Source organism: Psammomys obesus, unplaced genomic scaffold (genome assembly GCF_907164565.1).
Source record: "Psammomys obesus unplaced genomic scaffold, mPsaObe1.curated_primary_1811, whole genome shotgun sequence".
NCBI lineage: Eukaryota > Metazoa > Chordata > Mammalia > Rodentia > Muridae > Psammomys > Psammomys obesus.
Genome location: NW_026592510.1, coordinates 13,921,199 through 13,939,433, shown reverse-complemented (window position 1 = coordinate 13,939,433; position 18,235 = coordinate 13,921,199). Strand labels below are relative to the sequence as shown.

Sequence of the window (18,235 nt, the reverse complement as noted above, 5' to 3'; positions counted from 1 at the left end):
AATCATATGGATAGAAAGTTTTGAATCAAATGACATCAGAACACAACTTCCCAAAGTTAGACAGGTTTGGAGACTGGGTGCAGCCACATGACTAATGCTGCAATCATGCTCATGTAATAGAAACTCAATGGAACTCCTGCAGCTTGGGGGAGCTTCCTGGCTATTAAGCACCAAGAATCATCAGGAGAATGATATACTACAATTCCTTATGAAAAAGGCACAGAGACTCTGGTTAGGACCCTCTCAGACCTTGCTCTGTATGTCTCTTATGAAATAACAGCATTGTTTAAGAGTTCTGAGCTGTTCTAGTGAATTACTAAACATGAAGGGGCCATAGAAAACCAGGGTTTGTAGAAAACAATCAAAAGTACAGAAGGCCCAGGATCCTTGCATTTAAAGGCAGTGTAGTAAGAAAAAGCAGTCTACTACGATATTCCTTATAAATTGTTCAATTTGGTACTACCTGTATGTGGTTAACATCAAACACGACTGTAAGACATATATAGGGGTTTCTTAAAGATAAGTCTGTTACTATACAGGTCATTTATGGATGTTTAGAATAATAAGAGTTCTTCTATTTTTGAGAAAGTAATCTGGAGGAAAAAAAAAACCTAAGCAACAACAAAAACGAATATAAAAATAAAAAATGACTGTCACCATCACCTTGAAGCTACATCTTTAGAATTAAGTTTATGTGTTATTTCCCCTTTCTTTCCCCTGGACAATTTCAGCACCACTGAAATATTAATGGTAAGGTTAAACTGTCACAATTACCCCATCCACCCTTACATACTTCAAGTATTGCTTCCTCAATAACAAAATGCGTTACATTTCATTAATAACGATTATTATTGTGTCTGAGGGCAAAGGTGTGGCACACTAACTCTGCAGAGTCAGGTTTCTCCTTCTACCTTTTCTTGGGTTCTGGAGGTTAAACTTTGGTCATAGCCATTATGTTGAAAGCGCTTTTCCCCAATGAGCTAACTTGCTGACCCCGTGTTTTAAATTGTATAGTATAAAACTGTACACTGCAAATGATAGTATTTGGTGTATACTTTCAAACTGGCTTGAGGTTGAACCCTGAAATAAAAAAACAAAGGAAAGTATCTTACCTCTGTGACACGCAACTGTGAAGATGATGCCATGTAATCTGCTTCTAACTTGTTCTTCTCAGAAATCACAGTAGTATTTTGAAGAATCAAATCAACTTTTTGTATATGCAAAGAAGTGCAAATCTAGGAGCAAACAACCCATATACATTTGGCTTTTATGTTGTCTAAGTCTTACAACTATGAAAAATAACAGTTTTTTTCAAAATGAAGTTATGAACCATGAAAAATTAACATCTTCCTACTGTGACTAACATCTTCAAACAGTTCACATAAAACTACTTTAAAAAAGTAATTCCTATATATTTAAGTCATCTGAAAGAAAATAACTGAATGAGCTAATTTTTAAAATTCTCTGTAAGCATTAAAACCTAAACTAATCACAAAAAAATTTCTTGCTTATATTACCAAAACAGAAAAATACTTTAAAGTGATAATCTCCCATAAAGTCCTCAAAAAAAAATTAAAATTTAGCAAGTATTTTTAAAAAAAAAGTCAAAAATTAAGAAAAAAAATCTTACCTTTACAAGGCCCGTTAATTCAGTAACAAGTTTTGCTTTCTGAACATTTATTTCTTTGATTTTGGTGCTTGCTTTTCGTTCTTCCTCTTCCAGGTTACATGTATCCTGTTCCATCAGCCTTATACTATATGGCAGACACATATAAGGATGGAGAGATCAGTCTTCTGGGTTAAACAGTAATGGTAATCAGAAGCTAGCTCCTAGATTAAGCATCTCTAACTGCAATCACTCAGGATTGATACATATCTTGCAGCAACATGACCAGCACAGTAACGGTTCTGATGTGGAAAATGGAGCCAAAAAGACAGCTTGAATTTCTCCTTTGTTATTCATCAAGAAGCAGAACTGGATAAGCTACGCCTTCGAGGTTTAGCTTCTTCATCTGTGCATTGCAGATGAGAAAACTTCCTCCCACTGAACTTGGGAGAAAAACACACACACAGCATAATACCTGGCCTAGAATATATTTATTAATATAAACTGATACTGACATTGTTCATAAAATATAATCCTTAAGCAGGAAGAGCTGATCGATAGGTAAAAAACAGAAAAAAAAAAAAAATCAACACAGGGTTGGGAATGCCACCATATAAACAAACTGAAGGCGAAAAACCACATGATCATCTCCTTAGATGCTGAAAAAGCATTTGATAAAATCCAACACACATTCATGTTTAAAGTCTTGGAGAGATCAGGGATACAAGACACATACCTAAACACAGTAAAGGCAATATACAGCAAGCTTATACCCTACATCAAACTAAATGGAGAGAAACTTAAATCAATCCCACTGAAGTCAGGGACAAGGCAAGGCTGCCCACTCTCTCCATATCTCTTCAACATAGTACTTGAAGTCCTAGCTAAAGCAGTAAGACAACTAAAGGAGATCAAGGGGATATAAATTGGAAAGAAAGAGGTCAAAGTGTCACTATAGTATAGTATACTATATGTATATATATACTACAGTATACATGAGCGACCCCAAAAATTCAACCAGAGAGCTCCTTCAGCTGATAAACACCTTCAGCAAAGTGGCTGGATACAAAATTAACTCACAAAAATCAGAAGCCCTCCTGTATACCAAAGACAAAAGGGCCGAGAAAGAAATTAGGGAAACAACATCCTTCACAATAGCCACTAATAACATAAAATACCTTGGTGTGACTCTAATCAAGCAAGTGAAAGATCTGTTTGTAAAAAAATACTTCAAGTCTTTGAAGAAAGAAATTGAAGAAGATACCAGAAGATGGAAAGATCTCCCATGCTTATGGATTGGTAGGATTAACATAGTGAAAATGGCCATCCTGCCAAAAGCAACCTACAGATTCAATGCAATTCCCATCAAAACACCAATACAATTCTTTACAGACCTTGAAAGAAAATTTCTCAACTTCATATGGAGAAACAAAAACCCCAGAATTTCCAAAATGATCCTGTACAACAACAGATCATCTGGAGGTATCGCCATCCCTGATCTCAAGCTCTACTACAGAGCAACAGTAATAAAAACTGCATGGTATTGGCATAGAAACAAAAAGGTAGATCAATAAAACAGAAGACCCAGAAATAAACCCACACACCTATGAATACGTGATTTTTGACAAAGAAGCCAAAGCCATCCAATGGAAAAAAGACAGCATCTTCAACAAATGGTGCTGGTCCAACTGGATGTCTACATGCAGAAAAATGAAAATAGATCCGTATCTATCACTCTGCACAAAACTGAAGTCCTACTGGATCAAAGATCTTAACATAAAACCAGATACACTAAATCTGTTACAAGAAAAAGTGGGGAAGAGCCTTAAACTCATTGGCATAGGAGACAACTTCCTGAACAGAACACAAACAGCACAGGCTCTAAGATCAACAATCAATAAATGGGACCTCATGAAACTAAAAAGCTTCTGTAAAGCAAAAGACACTGTTGTCAGAACAAAATGACAGCCGACTGCCTGGGAAAGGATCTTCACCAACCCTCTATCTGACAGAGGGCTGATATCCAGAATATATAAAGAACTAAAGAAGTTAAAAAGTAACAAATCAAGTAATCCAATTAAAAAAATGGAGTAGGGAGCTAAACAGAGAGTTCTCTGTAGAGGAATATAGAATGGCAGAGACACAATTAAAGAGATGTTCGACATCCTTAGTCATCAGAGAGATGCAAATCAAAACGACTCTGAGATTTCACCTTACACCCATCAGAATGGCTAAGTTCAAAAACTCAAAGAATGACACATGCTGGAGAGGTTATGGAGAAAGGGGAACCCTCCTCCATTGCTGGTGGGAATGCAAACTTGTACAACCACTTTGGAAATCAATCTGGTGCTTCCTCAAGATCCAGCTAACCACTTCTAGGCATATATCCAAAAGATGCTCAAGTACACAACAAGGACGTTTGCTCAACCATGTTTATAGCAGCTTTATTCGTAATAGCCAGTACCTGGAATCAACCCAGATGTCCATCAACAGAGGAATGGATACAGAAATTGTAGTACTTTTACACAATGGAATACTACTCAGCAATTAAAAACAAGGAAATCATGAAATTTGCAGGCAGAGGGCAGAAAGTAGAAAAGATCATCCTGAGTGAGGTGTCCCAGAAGCAGGAAGACACACACGGTATATACTCACTTTGAAGTGGGTACTAGACCTATAAGATAGGATAAACATAATAAAATCTGTACACCTAAAGATTAACAAGAAAGAGGACTCAGGGTAAGAAGATCAATCCTCTCTTAGAAAGACAAATGGGATGGACATTGGAAGTACGAGAAAACAAGTAACAGGACAGGAGCTTACCACAGTGGGCCTCTGAAAGACTCTACCTAGCAGTGTATCAAAGCAGATGCTGAGACTCATAACCAAACCTTCCGCAGAGTGCAGTGAATCATATGAAAGAAGGGGGAGTTAGTATGACCTGGAGAGGACAGGAACTCCCCAAGGATCTAATATATCTGGGCACAAGGGTCTTTTCTGAGACTGAATCTCCAACCAAGGACCATGTATGGATTGCCCATGGTAGTTCAGTCTCCAAGTGGGTACCCTAGTAAGGGGAACAGGGACTATTTCTGACATGAATTCAGTGGCTGGTTCTTTCTACCCCTCTCCCCCTGCCCAGGAGGCGCAGCCTTGCTAGGACACAGAGGAGGACATTGTAGCCACTCCTAAAGAAACCTGATCAGCTAAGGTCAGATGGAAGGGGAGGAGGACCTCCCCTATCTGTGGACTTGGAAAGGGGCAGGGAGGAGATGAGGGAGGGTGGGATTGGGAGGGAATGAGGGAGTGGGCTACAGTTGGGATACAAAGTTAATAAACTGTAACTAATATTAAAAAATAAAATTAAAAAAAAGGGTTCGAATGTAGCTCAGTTGATGGAGTGCTTGTCTAACAAGCACAAAGGCTTAGATTCAATCCCTCAGCAGCACTAGTCAGGAGTGGTGGTACATAATCCCAGCACTTGTGAGGCAGAGACAGGAAAATCACAAATTTAAGGTCATTCTCAGCCTCATTGCAAATGTGAGGCCAGCCTGAGCTAAACAAGCTACCCGTCCCCAGAAATGGACATATAAGAGTCCTAAAATTATCATATAAATAACTGTAAGGATTAAGAAACAAAGTAGGATTACAGACATTAAGAGGTAGGGTAAGTAAGCCAATACAGAAGTCTGTGGTCTTTCCAATAAACCACGGTGACTCTGAGGAGATAGAGAAGACAGAAGCAGGAATAAGTAAGAACCACAATTCCAGCAGGTATTGTACAAGGAAGAGCTGCTGGAGAGGAAAGCACCATTCTGAATAATTATCAAAGGCAGTCCTAGGAAGTACAAGGGGCAAGCTGGCAAAAACCAAGCAACCAACTCATCCAAAACTTTTGAAACAGTATTCTGAATGCACTGAATGGAGAGTCTGAAAATTGCTCCAGGCCATTATCACTAAAGCACAAAGTGAAAACAGGCAGAAATAAGAATAAAGGGCTGGCAATGGACAAAAATTCATTTTCTTGCAATCATTAATATGGAAAATTTAAACAAGGTCCAACAAAGGAGTCATCATAGTCACACAGTAAAATTTAGGTGGTTGTCAACGATTGAAGATAAAATTAAAGGGTTGAAAATGATAAACAAGGTTAAATATTGAAAAAGAAAATCTAGGAAAGAAGATATTTGCTTTAAAAAAGTTTAAAAACAAAGAAAAATTTTCCCAATGTATTTTATTGTTTTCTTTAAAAAATATTTTTTAACTTTCCCATTTCTGTTAATCTTTTTTTTTTTTTAATTAGTATGACTACTATGTACACATCATTTCCTCACTAGCCTCCAACTATTGTATGGTCTACCCTTTTCAAATTCATGATCTCTCTCCTTTTTCTCTCTCTCTGTGTGAGTCCTTTTAGTGTTTCTCATATGTACATGTATTTAGGGCTTACCATTGAGATTAGATAACCTACAAGAAAGCTTTTTCCTAGAGAAAATTGATTCCCCTCACTCAGTAGCCACTGACTGCTTGTAGCTCTTTATTTATGGGTAGGGCTTTGTGAAATATCCCCAGTCTATGCTGTCATGTTTACCAGCTCGGCAAAATATTCTCCAGTAGCACTTTTATATTGTGGCAACCAATAGCTGTCTAACTGGACTTAAGGCCTGTTTAAATACCTTACAAAGGTGTTTCATGCCTAGTGTTATAAGCCTAGTCAATTACTGACAACTAGAGAGGTCACAGACCCTAGGAAAGAACCTACAACTGCCATTTTCCTATACCAATACAATTTCTAACTGTATTCTCAACACTTATACTCACAGGCATTAAGTGGGTCAAAGGACTGGAAAGAGAACACGTCAGTCTGCCCTTTGCCCTTTGGATCACAACTGTAATTTCAACATTGATACCCAAAACCCAAAGCTCTAAGATACCTTCCCAGCTTGGAGCTGATTTTCTGTTCCAGTTGTCGTTTCCTGGTTTTTCTTTCAAGAAACTCCTTCTTCTTCAGTCTCAGCTCATTGTCTTTGAGCTCAAGATGTCTGTTCATATCACGCAAGGTCACTAATCCTGATTCCACTGCTTCCAATTTTCTATTAATTTCCTATGGGATATTCAGTATTATTAACAAAACTTTAAAGTTCTAAAGTACTAAAATCCCAGTTGACATTTTAGTAACTATATCAAGAGAACCAACCTTTAGCTGCTCTTCTAAGTGTCTTCTTTGCTCTAGATCCACAGTAACAGTGAGGAACTGGGCTACTTTCAGCGATGTATTACTAGAAATAACTTTATTTGAATAGAAAGAAGTTTTTAACACATACTTCTCTTCTGCTGTATAAATTTGTTTTAATCGAGTTTCTTGTATTACCTATAATGTAAAGCAAGAAGTCATGAACATCTAATAAAAACATAATATATGCTTTAAAGTACTAATGAATTAAGAAATAAACCAGGAGAATTCTAGAAGATCACTATGCCTGGCTTAACACAACCATCCAACATCTCTAAAATGTGGTTAATGTATCTCAGGTAAATGTTTTGGAAACAACATAAGGGAGGAGAGTGAAGAGAGTGCTAACTAAGTAGCAAAAATGGCTGCACTCTCATGGCACTCTACCATCTCTCCCACTACTTGTAACAAGGGCAGAATCAGCTAAGAGCATCTGAGCATTCTAAGTTTTAACTTTATTCAATTCCTCTAAAAAGAGAAGTATTTATTAATTTAATTAATTAATTAGTATCTGTTATAAAACCATAGTTAATAGTCACAGTTTTAGGTCATACTGCTACTGATAAAATACAGAGTGTCTACATGTTTACTTTCTTACCCGTTCAATTCTTTCTCGGGTCCTCTCAGTTCCCACAGGAACTTCATGAATATGATACTGGCAGCAAAGGTAACTCATCACAGGATCAGGTGCGTCAAATAACTCTCGCAAGTATGAAAAGAATCCGTACTGTCTGAAAAGAAAAGCAACAATTTGGTTTTTCTTTTTAAAACACTACCTTAAAAACTTGATTACTTGGCTAAAGAGATGGCCCAGCAGATGAAATGTCTGCCTTGCAAGTACAACAAAGAAATGTGGGTGCAGTGGACTGGGGTTCAAAACCCATACAAAACTCTAGGCAAGGTGGCACTGGCGATTATCCCAATGGGCAGACGAAGACAATGGATCTCTAAGGCCTCAAGCAACATAAGTCTATCCTACTTGGCAAATTCCAGGCTAGTATGAGACTTTGTCCTTCCCCCACACCACCATCACCACACCAAAAAAAAAAAAAAAAGTTGAAGATGCATGTTTGAGAAATGACACCATCTCAGACTGTTTTCCACACACATGTACACACGTGAACAGACATACAACTTGTTGACAAGCAGTAAGTAAAACACATAGTGTGGTGGTTTGAATGAGAATGGCCCCCACAGGCTCATGTTTGACTACTTGGTCCCCTCTTGGTGGAATGGTTTAGGACGGATTAGGAGGAATTGCCATCCTGGAGGAGGTGTCACTGGGGTGGGTTTTGAGGTTTCAAAAGTCCATACCAGGCCTAGTTTCTCTCTGTGCCCTATGCACGTGGGTCAATGTAAACACTCAGAAATTATTCCAGTGACATGCCTGCCAGCTATGTGCCATGCTCTCCTCCATGGCTCTATTATAGGTCAATATCATGGGCTCTATTAATTCTCTGAGACTGTAAGCAAGGCCCTATGAAAACTCTTAACTTTTACAAGTTGCCTTGTCATGGTGTTTTTTCACAGCAATAAAAAAGTAAGTAAAGCTGGGTGGTGGAGCACGCCTTTAATCTCAGCACTGGGGAGGCAGAGGCAGGCGGATCTCCTTTAAGTTCAAGGCCAGCACGTTCTACATAGTAAGTTACAAGACAGAGGTACACAGTGAGACCCTGACTCAGAACAACACCCCCCCCCCCCAAAAAAAAGGAAGAAACAAAGGAAGGAAGGAAGGGAGGGAGGAAGGGTGGAAGGAAGGAAGGTAGGTAGGTAGCTAACACATACTTTAGCAATGTTAGAGGAAAACGATTTTTACAATTTAAAATCACTTATGCTATTTTCTTCCTTGCTGTTAAGCTTAAGCCTTTTACAATTACAAACTATTTTTATGAACTATCTTTTTCTGTTCCTTTTGTTATTTTTATATTAAGAATGTCTAGTTATATCTAGAAACCAGATATTTACATATAATTGTAGAAAGTTTCATTTCTCTACATTTAGCCCTTTATGGAAATTATTTTTAGTTTAGTTAGTTTAGAATATGATTTAATACTTCCTATTTCCAATGGCTAACATCCCTTTTACCTTTAGTAAAAGACTTCCTTCTTTAACCAATCCAATACTGTTCCACTAATTTGAAACATCACCTTTATAAAACATGAATAATACTACTTGGCACATTCCTAAGCTTCAACTTTTCCCAGTTTTAGATTTCAGCAGAGCTCCTAAGACCAACAATACAGCTTATAACAAATATATCGTGTGAAAGAAAATTAAAAGTCATTTAAGATTATTCAGTGTTGAGATTATTTCTAATAATCCTATCAACTTACTTTAACTCATTCAGAGATCTTGAAGGTGCTTTGTCTGCATATGAAATCTTGGGAGCAATAACAGCATTTACTCTTAATTTCTTATTGTCACGAACCTGAACACAGGAAAAAGACAGTATTAGTTACCATGTGTTTAATTAAAATGATTTTTAAAGTCACCATATTCCACCTGGCATCGCTGGGGTGTACAGAAATTTAAGCAAAGGATTATCTCCTCCCACCCCTTAACATTTACCTACCCTAAATTCAATGTGAGCTTTTCTACTTTAAGGGCTTTTTGCTTTTAGTTTTACTGCTCAAGACAAGCTCTTACTTACTCTGACAAGAACTCAACACGTACCCCAGGCTGGCCTCACACTTGTATCTTCTGCCTCAGCCTCTCAAGGGTTGGGATTACAGGTGCGCGCCCCTCCCTATACACATCCAAGAGTCCATTTCTTTCAGAGATATGTACTAAATTTTCAGATGAAACAGAATTGGCTTCAAAATATATAGATGGCAGAGTTACACTTTCATTAATAGAAGATTATCTTGTATGGGGTTTACCTATCTGCAAATAATGATTATAAATTCCAGGCAAAATTTCAAAGAATCATTTTTAGAATAGTGGGAAAACAAACCGGATTGGTGGGACTAAGTAAGATCTGAGTTTATGTGACTTGTGACTTGAAAGCATTCGCTAATCTAGCAGGAGAGGTACAGGAATAAAAACTTTGGTAGGAAGATGTAGTCTGTGGCTTGAAGAAATTAGAGGGTGGCATTTGGGGTGGCTAGAATGGCTATGTAAATGAAAGGGTAAATTCTTAGCAGGATGCTGCCAAGTAAGAACCACAGAATACTCAAACCTGTTTCAACTTTGGCTGGTCCTTCAACTATATATGCATGGAAATATTCCAGTGAACCATGAGAAAGCAAGAGAAGCCTTGGGGGCTGGGGGAACACACTAAATCAGAAGGGGTAGAGAGATGGCTCAGTTTATAAAGTACCTGTCATAAGTTCATAAACCTAAAACCCACATAAAAGCTGGGAAACACAGCATCTATCTATAACCAAAGCAATAGGTAGGTATAGAGACAGGATGATCCCTAGAACTTATTATCCTGCCAGCCTAGTCAGTCAGTAAGCTCAATGTCAAGTAAGAGACTCTATTTTAGAAATTAACGTAGATGAGAGAAGACGACACCAGATGTTGACTGGCTTCCCATGCATCACACAAACACACGCGCTTACTTCAGCTGCTAACAGTTTGAAGTCTGAGTCTAATAAGTTTATGCTATCCAGTCTTCTCAGAAGTTAACTGATGCTAGGGTATGAACTGCAATTCTAGTGAACAATAAAAATTCTTATGTATAAAAATTAAATGTTACCACAGCTAAGAGAAAAAGCAGGCAAGAGAAACTGACTTCATCAGAACACAAACACTAAATGTTAGATTTAGCATACACAAATTTTAAGCTTGTTCAAGAAAATAATAACCATACTGAATTAACATATGGCCGACCTTAGTGGCCATAGTAAAAAAAATTAATAAAAACACTAGATAAAAAATTTATACAAAGTAAAATTTGTTTCTCATGGAAGAGGGTTAGTGTCTAGCATATATAAAGAACAACAATCAATGAAAAGTAAAATGTTGGGATAACCCCTGTGCACTGTATAAAGGCTGTCCTTGTATTATTCAAATACTGATTTCTCTACCCACAGAGAGTAGAGAAGGGTCCAACTTATGACTTTAGCATTGTTATTTATATGAAGCATGACCTGTCTCAATGTTTTGCAAACACCTCTATCACCTTCTGATTCATTTACTAAAGAATGGAATAGCCTATAGAAAAGCAGGAGAGGATAGACAAGAAATCCGGAGAGATAGCAACTGTGGGAAAGAATCAGGAGTGGGAGCTTCACCAGCCAGACATGGAAGAAGAAACAAGTGCTGGTACTAAGGAGAGGTAATCAGCCAAGAGGCAGACATGGAGTAGAATAAACAGGTTAATTAAGTTATATGAGCTAGTTGGGAAATAGCATAAGTTAAGGCCTGAGCTATAATAAATAATAATAGTCTCTATTTGATAACTGAGAGGTGGTAGGTTGAAATAGTCTAGTGATAGTGAAACATTAAGAAAACAACCCAATTTAAAAAAAAAAAAAAAAAGAGCCACAAATTAAGCAGAGTTCCCAAAAGATGAGACAAATAGTCTAGAAACCCTTAAAGAAATGTTCAACACTCTTAGCCATCTGGGAAATGCAAATTAATATTACTCTGTTATTTTGTTTTACCCCAGCCAGAATGTCCAAGTTTAAAAAAAACAAAACAAAACAAAACAAAACAAAACAAAAAAAGACAGCTGTGATGGCTAATCTTGGTTGTCAACTTGACTATATTTGGAAGCAACTAAACCCCAAGCACCTGCATATACCTGAGAGGAACTTTTCTTGGTTGGATCATCTGAGGTCAGAAGAGCCACCCTAACTCTGGGCCACACCGCTTAGTGGCAGCCCATATAAAAGGACAGAGAAGAAAGAAGTTCTGTTTCCTGTCTGCTTGCCCTTACTCTCACTGGCAAGTACATATATCCTGAGCCTTTCCTTTGCTGATGTTAGAAGTTGGTTAAAAACCAACTTCTTTGGTATTCCAACAGACAGAAAGCTCGCAGCATTAAAGGATCTCCTGGGACTTTAGCACTGGGATTGCTGAAGCATCTAGTCTGATGGACTGAACAACTATTGGGTTCTTGGCTTTTCCATCAGGAGACAGGTACTACTGAACTACTTGACTATAAGCCACTTTAATAAATCCCTTTCATATGCATAAATGTTCATTCCAGTTCTGATCTTTAGCTAACCCTGACTGATATAACAGCACATGCTGGCAAAGATGTGGGCAAAGAGGAACACATAATTCATTACTAGTGGGAGTGCAAATTGATACAGCCACTATGGAAATTAGTGTGAAGGTTCCTCAGAAAATTGATCTACTGCAAGATCCAGCTAAAATACTCTTGGGCTACCCAAAGGGCTCTATCTATTACTACAGATACTTACTCAACAAAGTTCATTGTTATTCTATATTCTCAATAGCCTGAAATTTGAAATAGTCAACATGTGTATCAACTGATGAATGGATAATGAAATTGTGGTATCTTACATACAATGGAATATTATTCAACTTTTATTCAAAATTATTATTCAAAAATATTATTATTCAAAATTATGAAACTTGAAGGCAAATGGATGGAGCTTGAAGCAATTATCCTGATTGAGATAACCCAGATCCTCCCAAATGAGTATTGCAATCTTTCTCTTACACACAGTATCAGCTTTAGATATGTTTTAATCTTAAAATGATTAAAATATATTGTATATTTTAAAAACAAAAATTAAAATAAAATCACTCATGAGCTTAGCTTTGAAATATACTAGAAACAAAAGTTGGAAGGGTTCAGTGATGCATTCTTGTAGTTCCAATACTTGAGAGAGGCTGAGGTATGAGGATCTTTGAAGTTCAAGGCCTGTCTAAGTTCACAGCAGGAACTACTTAAAAAAAAAACCAACAAAACATAACATCCTCTCACTGAATCATATGTATAAACAATTCAAAAAGAATTTTGAAATCCATTCTCAATAGCAAAAGACCATGTGTTGGTCTGAAAAAGACTGGGGGGCCCATAGGCTCATATATTTGAATGCTTAGGGAGTAGCATCAGAAGGTAAGGCCTGCTGCAGTAGGTATAGACTTTTTGGAGAAAGTGTTATCACTGGGGGTGGGCTTTGGGGATTCAAATGCTCAAGCCAGGCCCAATGTCATTCTCTTCTTGCTGCCTGCCAATCCAGATTTAGAACACTCAGCTATATTTCCAGCACCTTATCTGCCTGTGTGCTGCCATGCTCCCTGAAATGACGATAACGGACTAGAGCTGTGAACTGTAAGCCAGCCCCAATTAAATGTTTGCCTTTGTAGGAGCTGCCATAGTCATGGTGTCTCTTCATAGCAACAGAAACGCTAAGATAAACCATAAAGCAAAGATTTAACAAAAGATATGTAAAACATACATTGGGCTGGGGAGGGGCATGATGACGACAGGAGGCACAGTCCAGTGATCCCAGTGTTGGGATGTGGAGACAGGCAGACTTCTTGGACTTTGCTGGCCTGCCAGCCTGCCCTAAATGGTGAGTTCTAGGTGAGGAAGAAATGTGCTCTCAAAAAAACAAAACAAAAAGCCATCCCTAACAAAACCCAAACTAAAATAAAACAAACACATAAGTAAGTATACTGATAATAAGGAAGGTGTTATATTTTCAGAATATACACAAGGAGATTACAAACCCATAAAGAAGAAAATCAGAATGTGTCTTGTCAATCAGAATGTATTACTGGTTAGTACTTGCCTCTCTGAGGAAAATCTCCATATCTTCTTGACTTTCAAACACAAAGGCTCTTAAGTCATTTGATGAAATATGATTTTCAACATATTTTGCATTTTTATTATCTTTCATATTAATCTAAAAAGAAAGAGAAAACATTAGTCTTCCTGAAGTCCACTGATTATTAAGTGTATGTACAGGTATCTTCGATTTATCTAATTAGATTAAATTTACTACTAGATAATGAACAAACATTTCATTTCTTATTCAGAACAATCACACAATGCTACATAATGAGCTTTAAATTATCTTCAAAATAGTTCTGATTTCCTTCTGGTTAATTTAGAGAAATTAATTAGAAAGTTGGAGACTGCTGCCTACAAATACAACATTTCTCATCTTTCCCCAAACTTAGTATTTTTTTTTCCTTTATCTTGACAGAAACTTACTATGCTACCTGGCAATAGCTGATAAAATAACTATAATAAAACCTTCACTAAACACGTGGAAAAAACTTGTTATCGGAATCAGCTATCAGAACCTCACAGTCAAAGGTTTACACATATTTATGTTGATAAATGTATTTATTTGAAGTTTTCCGGTTTTTTCTCCTATGAAATTCTACCTATAATTTACTGTGTGGCTTGTGCCGCTTGCCTCAAACTTGTGAACCTCCATCATCAACCTCACAGGTACAGGTGTAACAGGCATGTACCACCACACACAACTTTTATAAACATGTTTAATAAATATTTACTAATCACACTGCACAAACGGCCCAGTTCTATGGGAGATATTAAGACAATATCAGAGAACTGTCTCAAGAATACTAAGTCTTTATTACAGACAAATAAACAAAATGAAAAGCAAAACACCATAATAGTTCTCATTAACAAAGACACTAGAAAGTGCTGTCTAGACTTCACAGGAGAGCTAGACGAAATACAGGATGCTATATCATGAAAACAGGATGCTCTATCATGAAGCTATTTCTAATTAGGGCTCTGGTCTGGGGATACAGCTCAGTGAAGGAGCACTTGTCTACTATGCAATAGGTTCTAGATTCAATTTCCAATACTGCTTAAAAAAAGAAAAAGGAGTATGGTAAAATTAAAAAAAGCAGGCTTGTTATATAAACACTGTCCAATCCTATTCTCCAGAAAACATCAAGTATAAAAAAATGGGAACGCAGACAGACAACAAACTCTGTAAAACATGATCATGCAAGCATACACTCTATAAACATCTGGTGTCTGTCATTTCACATTTTTTCCTCCTCAATTACTTTACAGTAAAAAGTGCAAGTGAAGGAAAATGTAATCTGATGTTCACTTCGACTTCTAGAATGAACAATAGTGATTGCTATGGATGAGCCAGCATCAGCCTTGGTTCTCATGTTTTTTTCTGGAGTGTTTAGAAATATCTTTCCACTTGAGAACCACAAGCTCTCATCTTATGTAAACAGTTCATTACATGGCCATTCAGTTCTCTGCAACCTCACAAAGAGTCATTTTGGTCTCTAGTAAATACGTGCTACACTAAGCCTGAATGATTTATCTTTTTCTTCCAGGTATAACATATATCCTCAAGCAAAATTTACACAATATATTAATTCTTCAGCTTCCTGTTTCTTAGTAGCCTTTCTTTCTGGTACTCAGTGGCAATAGTACTTGTCTAAGTTTTTAAAGCAGTTTTACAGTTGCACCTTCACAAAGCAGTAAGATACAGAAGGGCAAGTACAGCAGACCACTTTTCAGATCGTCTGGTTAGTGTAGTTTCCTGTTTCACATGTTTTTAAATGAAAACTTTTTATAGACCCTAGTCAATGTGTTTTATAATTCATTAACAGGTCATAAATATTCATTTCTTATTAGCCCTAAAGTATGTATTCGTTTGTGTGTGTGCATGTGTGCAGATTCACATATATATGTCTAAGTGGAGGTCAGAATACAATTATCATTGTTCCTTAGATGCCATCCACCTTGTTTGTTGAGGCAAGGTCTCCTGTTAGCTGTACTCACCAAAGACACTAGGCTGGCTAGTAGAGAACCCCAGAGATCCATCCGCGTTCACCTCTCTAGTGCTAGGATTATAAGCACACCATCACTGGTTGGTTTTTCCCATGGTTTTTGGGGGATCAAATTCAGTTCTTTGCAAGCATTGTACCAAATGAACTGTCATCCCAAACCCCACAACAGCATTTAATTGTTAAACTGTATTCTATTGTGAGAATAAGAGGTGATTTATCTCACCTATCAGTATCGTTATAAATTCTTTATGTACATTAATTATGCTAATACAAGGATAACTGTTATTGTAAATATTACTATGAGAATAAGGATAATGTCTGTCAATATAAATTCTCTTAATTTTAAAAAAATATTCCTTGCTGTTGTTTCTGTTTGGTTTTAGAGGACAGGGTTTTACTATGTAACTCAGGCTAGAATGGAACTTAACTTGTAGCTGAAACTCTCAATCCTCCTGCTTCAGCCTCTTAAGAACTGATATTAGAGGCACATATAACCATGAAAAAAAGAGTATTACAAATATTAGTTTTACTAATATTAAGATATGACAAGAGTTAAAGCTACACTATTCTTAACAAAGTATAGTTACAGTCTTAGTTATTTGGGGGAAGTTCTAATTTTATGTATCTACATGTAGTATATCACTATTAAAAAAAATGTGTTCTTACTCTTATATCCCTTTACAAAGCTAAACTCATCACTTGATAATGTGATGGAAATTATTCTATTATCATGACCAAACTTCACTAAATTGCTACAGCTTTTCTATTCCTGATGACCCACAGACATCAAAATTATCACTTATTTTATGATACCAATTATTTTTTTCATTCACAAAATCCTCAGAATGCTCTTTTACAAGAGATGATTTTCTTGCTTATCTTGTTAAGCATCCCTGATCATTCTTTATATCAGTTTTCCACCTCTTAAGCAGTTTTTAGTCTAACTCTATAATCTAAAACCTAGTTAAACAAACTTATTTTATGCACAATTCTAGGTTAGAAAATCCCTAGCTTCACTCTTTCAAAGGGGTGTATGTGCCTGTGTGTGTACATACTTGCAGATGCCATAGGTTAATATAGGGTGTTCCCCTCAATCTCACTCCAATTTATCTGGTTTTGAGAGAGTGCCTGGAGCTGAACAGAGATTCTACTGTCTGCCTCCTCAGTGCTGGCATTACAGGTATGTCACTTCTACCTTCTCCCCCTACCTGTCTGACTTAGTTTTGGTAATTAAACTAGGGTTTTCATGTTTGCATGGCCAATACATTATAGACTGAACCATTGCTCTAGTCCCCTGATTTTAAATCTCTCTCTAGGAAAAAAACAAAACAAAACATAGGTTTATATACCATTATGGTTCAAGTGCACTTTAAAAAGCTTATGTAAAGACTCAGCTCTACAATGATTTCACGTCTAATGATGAAAAACCAGGGTTTTCACAAGAATAAGAATTCTTACAACAACAAAAATCTACAATGACCTTCATAATAAAACTAACAGTTGATACAAAAATGAATAAAGTTTCTTACCGTGAGCATTATGGGCTCACAGACTCTTTGCTTGAACCTGTCCCTGTTATTCCTCAGCCACAAGACCGCATCATATGTGTCCCGGTACCTCTGTCTCAATTTATCTTCTTTCTGATTCATAAGATTGTCAAAACGTATTATATGATCACTTACACCTAAAATAGGAAGGAAAAGTATTATTTCTCTGAAAACATTAGTATACTAACTTGTAAACAATTCAGAATATCTTAAATCTAGAGGTTTTAACTACCACTAAGGAGAAATATTTTTAAAATTACTTAGCACATAAGATAAAAAGTGTCCCTGAAACTATTAAAAAGGAGAGTCATCTGGAATAAAAAAAAAAAAAAAAAAAGAAAAACAAGCTGGTCTCAGTGGCACACGCCTGTAATTCCAGCACTCATGGAAGCAGAGACAGGTGGTTCTCCGTGATTTCAAGGCTAGCCTAGTCTACAAAGCAAATCCAAAATAGTCAAAGCTACATAAAGAAAGCTTGTTCAAAAAATCAAAAAAGATAAAATCAGTTTTTCTATCAGAAGACAGTGTCAAGGGCCATGAGAATTTTTGTTCTTTTGAGAGTAATTATCTTTAATGTGGAACATTTACAAAATCAAGAAAGGCAAATATTAAATTTAAAATGTTCTCAAGTAATACAAAAACACTGAATTTTCACTATCTTCTTAGAAAGTTTCTACGAACATAAGAAAAATAAAGACGAGGGGGTAGGGAGGAGATAATGGAATTCAGGAATAAATTTATTCAGTGCAGGAGAGGTATGAGACAAATCTCAGAGGACCATAGAGAAGGCCTTGGAAACAGCCTGGTTAGAAAAGCAGGACACACAAGATGAAGAATTAAAAAAACAATACAAAAAAACAATAGCTGGGTTTTTCTTTTTCCAAATTTAAGGAAATACTGGGCTGGTGAGATAGCTCAGTAGATGAAAGTGCTTGTTATGGAAGAAGCCTGATGAACTCAATTTTACCCACAAATCACACAGTGGTAAGAAGAGAAAACTAATTAAAAAAGATTGTCTTCTGACCTCCATGTGTCCCTAGTGGCAAATGTATGCCCACATATATAAATAATAACTTGTTTTTAGTTTAAAGATATGCTACAACAAATGATGTTTTCTAAAAAAGG

The 18,235-nt window shown here is 36.7% G+C and overlaps 1 protein-coding gene across 3 annotated transcripts in view; it reads right to left on the bottom strand.

The window, feature by feature from the left end:
- The window catches only part of Smc5 (structural maintenance of chromosomes 5), a 69,655-nt gene that overhangs the window by 21,191 nt on the left and 30,229 nt on the right, over window positions 1–18,235 (bottom strand). For all 3 annotated transcript variants that reach the window (XM_055613943.1, XM_055613944.1, XM_055613945.1), the window contains exons 10-17: window positions 17,093–17,247; window positions 13,559–13,672; window positions 9,173–9,267; window positions 7,438–7,570; window positions 6,804–6,977; window positions 6,541–6,710; window positions 1,631–1,754; window positions 1,113–1,235 (exon numbers count right to left, since the gene is read on the bottom strand). In XM_055613943.1, the coding sequence (XP_055469918.1) occupies window positions 1,113–1,235; window positions 1,631–1,754; window positions 6,541–6,710; window positions 6,804–6,977; window positions 7,438–7,570; window positions 9,173–9,267; window positions 13,559–13,672; window positions 17,093–17,247 (1,088 nt within the window). The remainder of the gene's footprint in view (window positions 1–1,112; window positions 1,236–1,630; window positions 1,755–6,540; window positions 6,711–6,803; window positions 6,978–7,437; window positions 7,571–9,172; window positions 9,268–13,558; window positions 13,673–17,092; window positions 17,248–18,235) is intronic.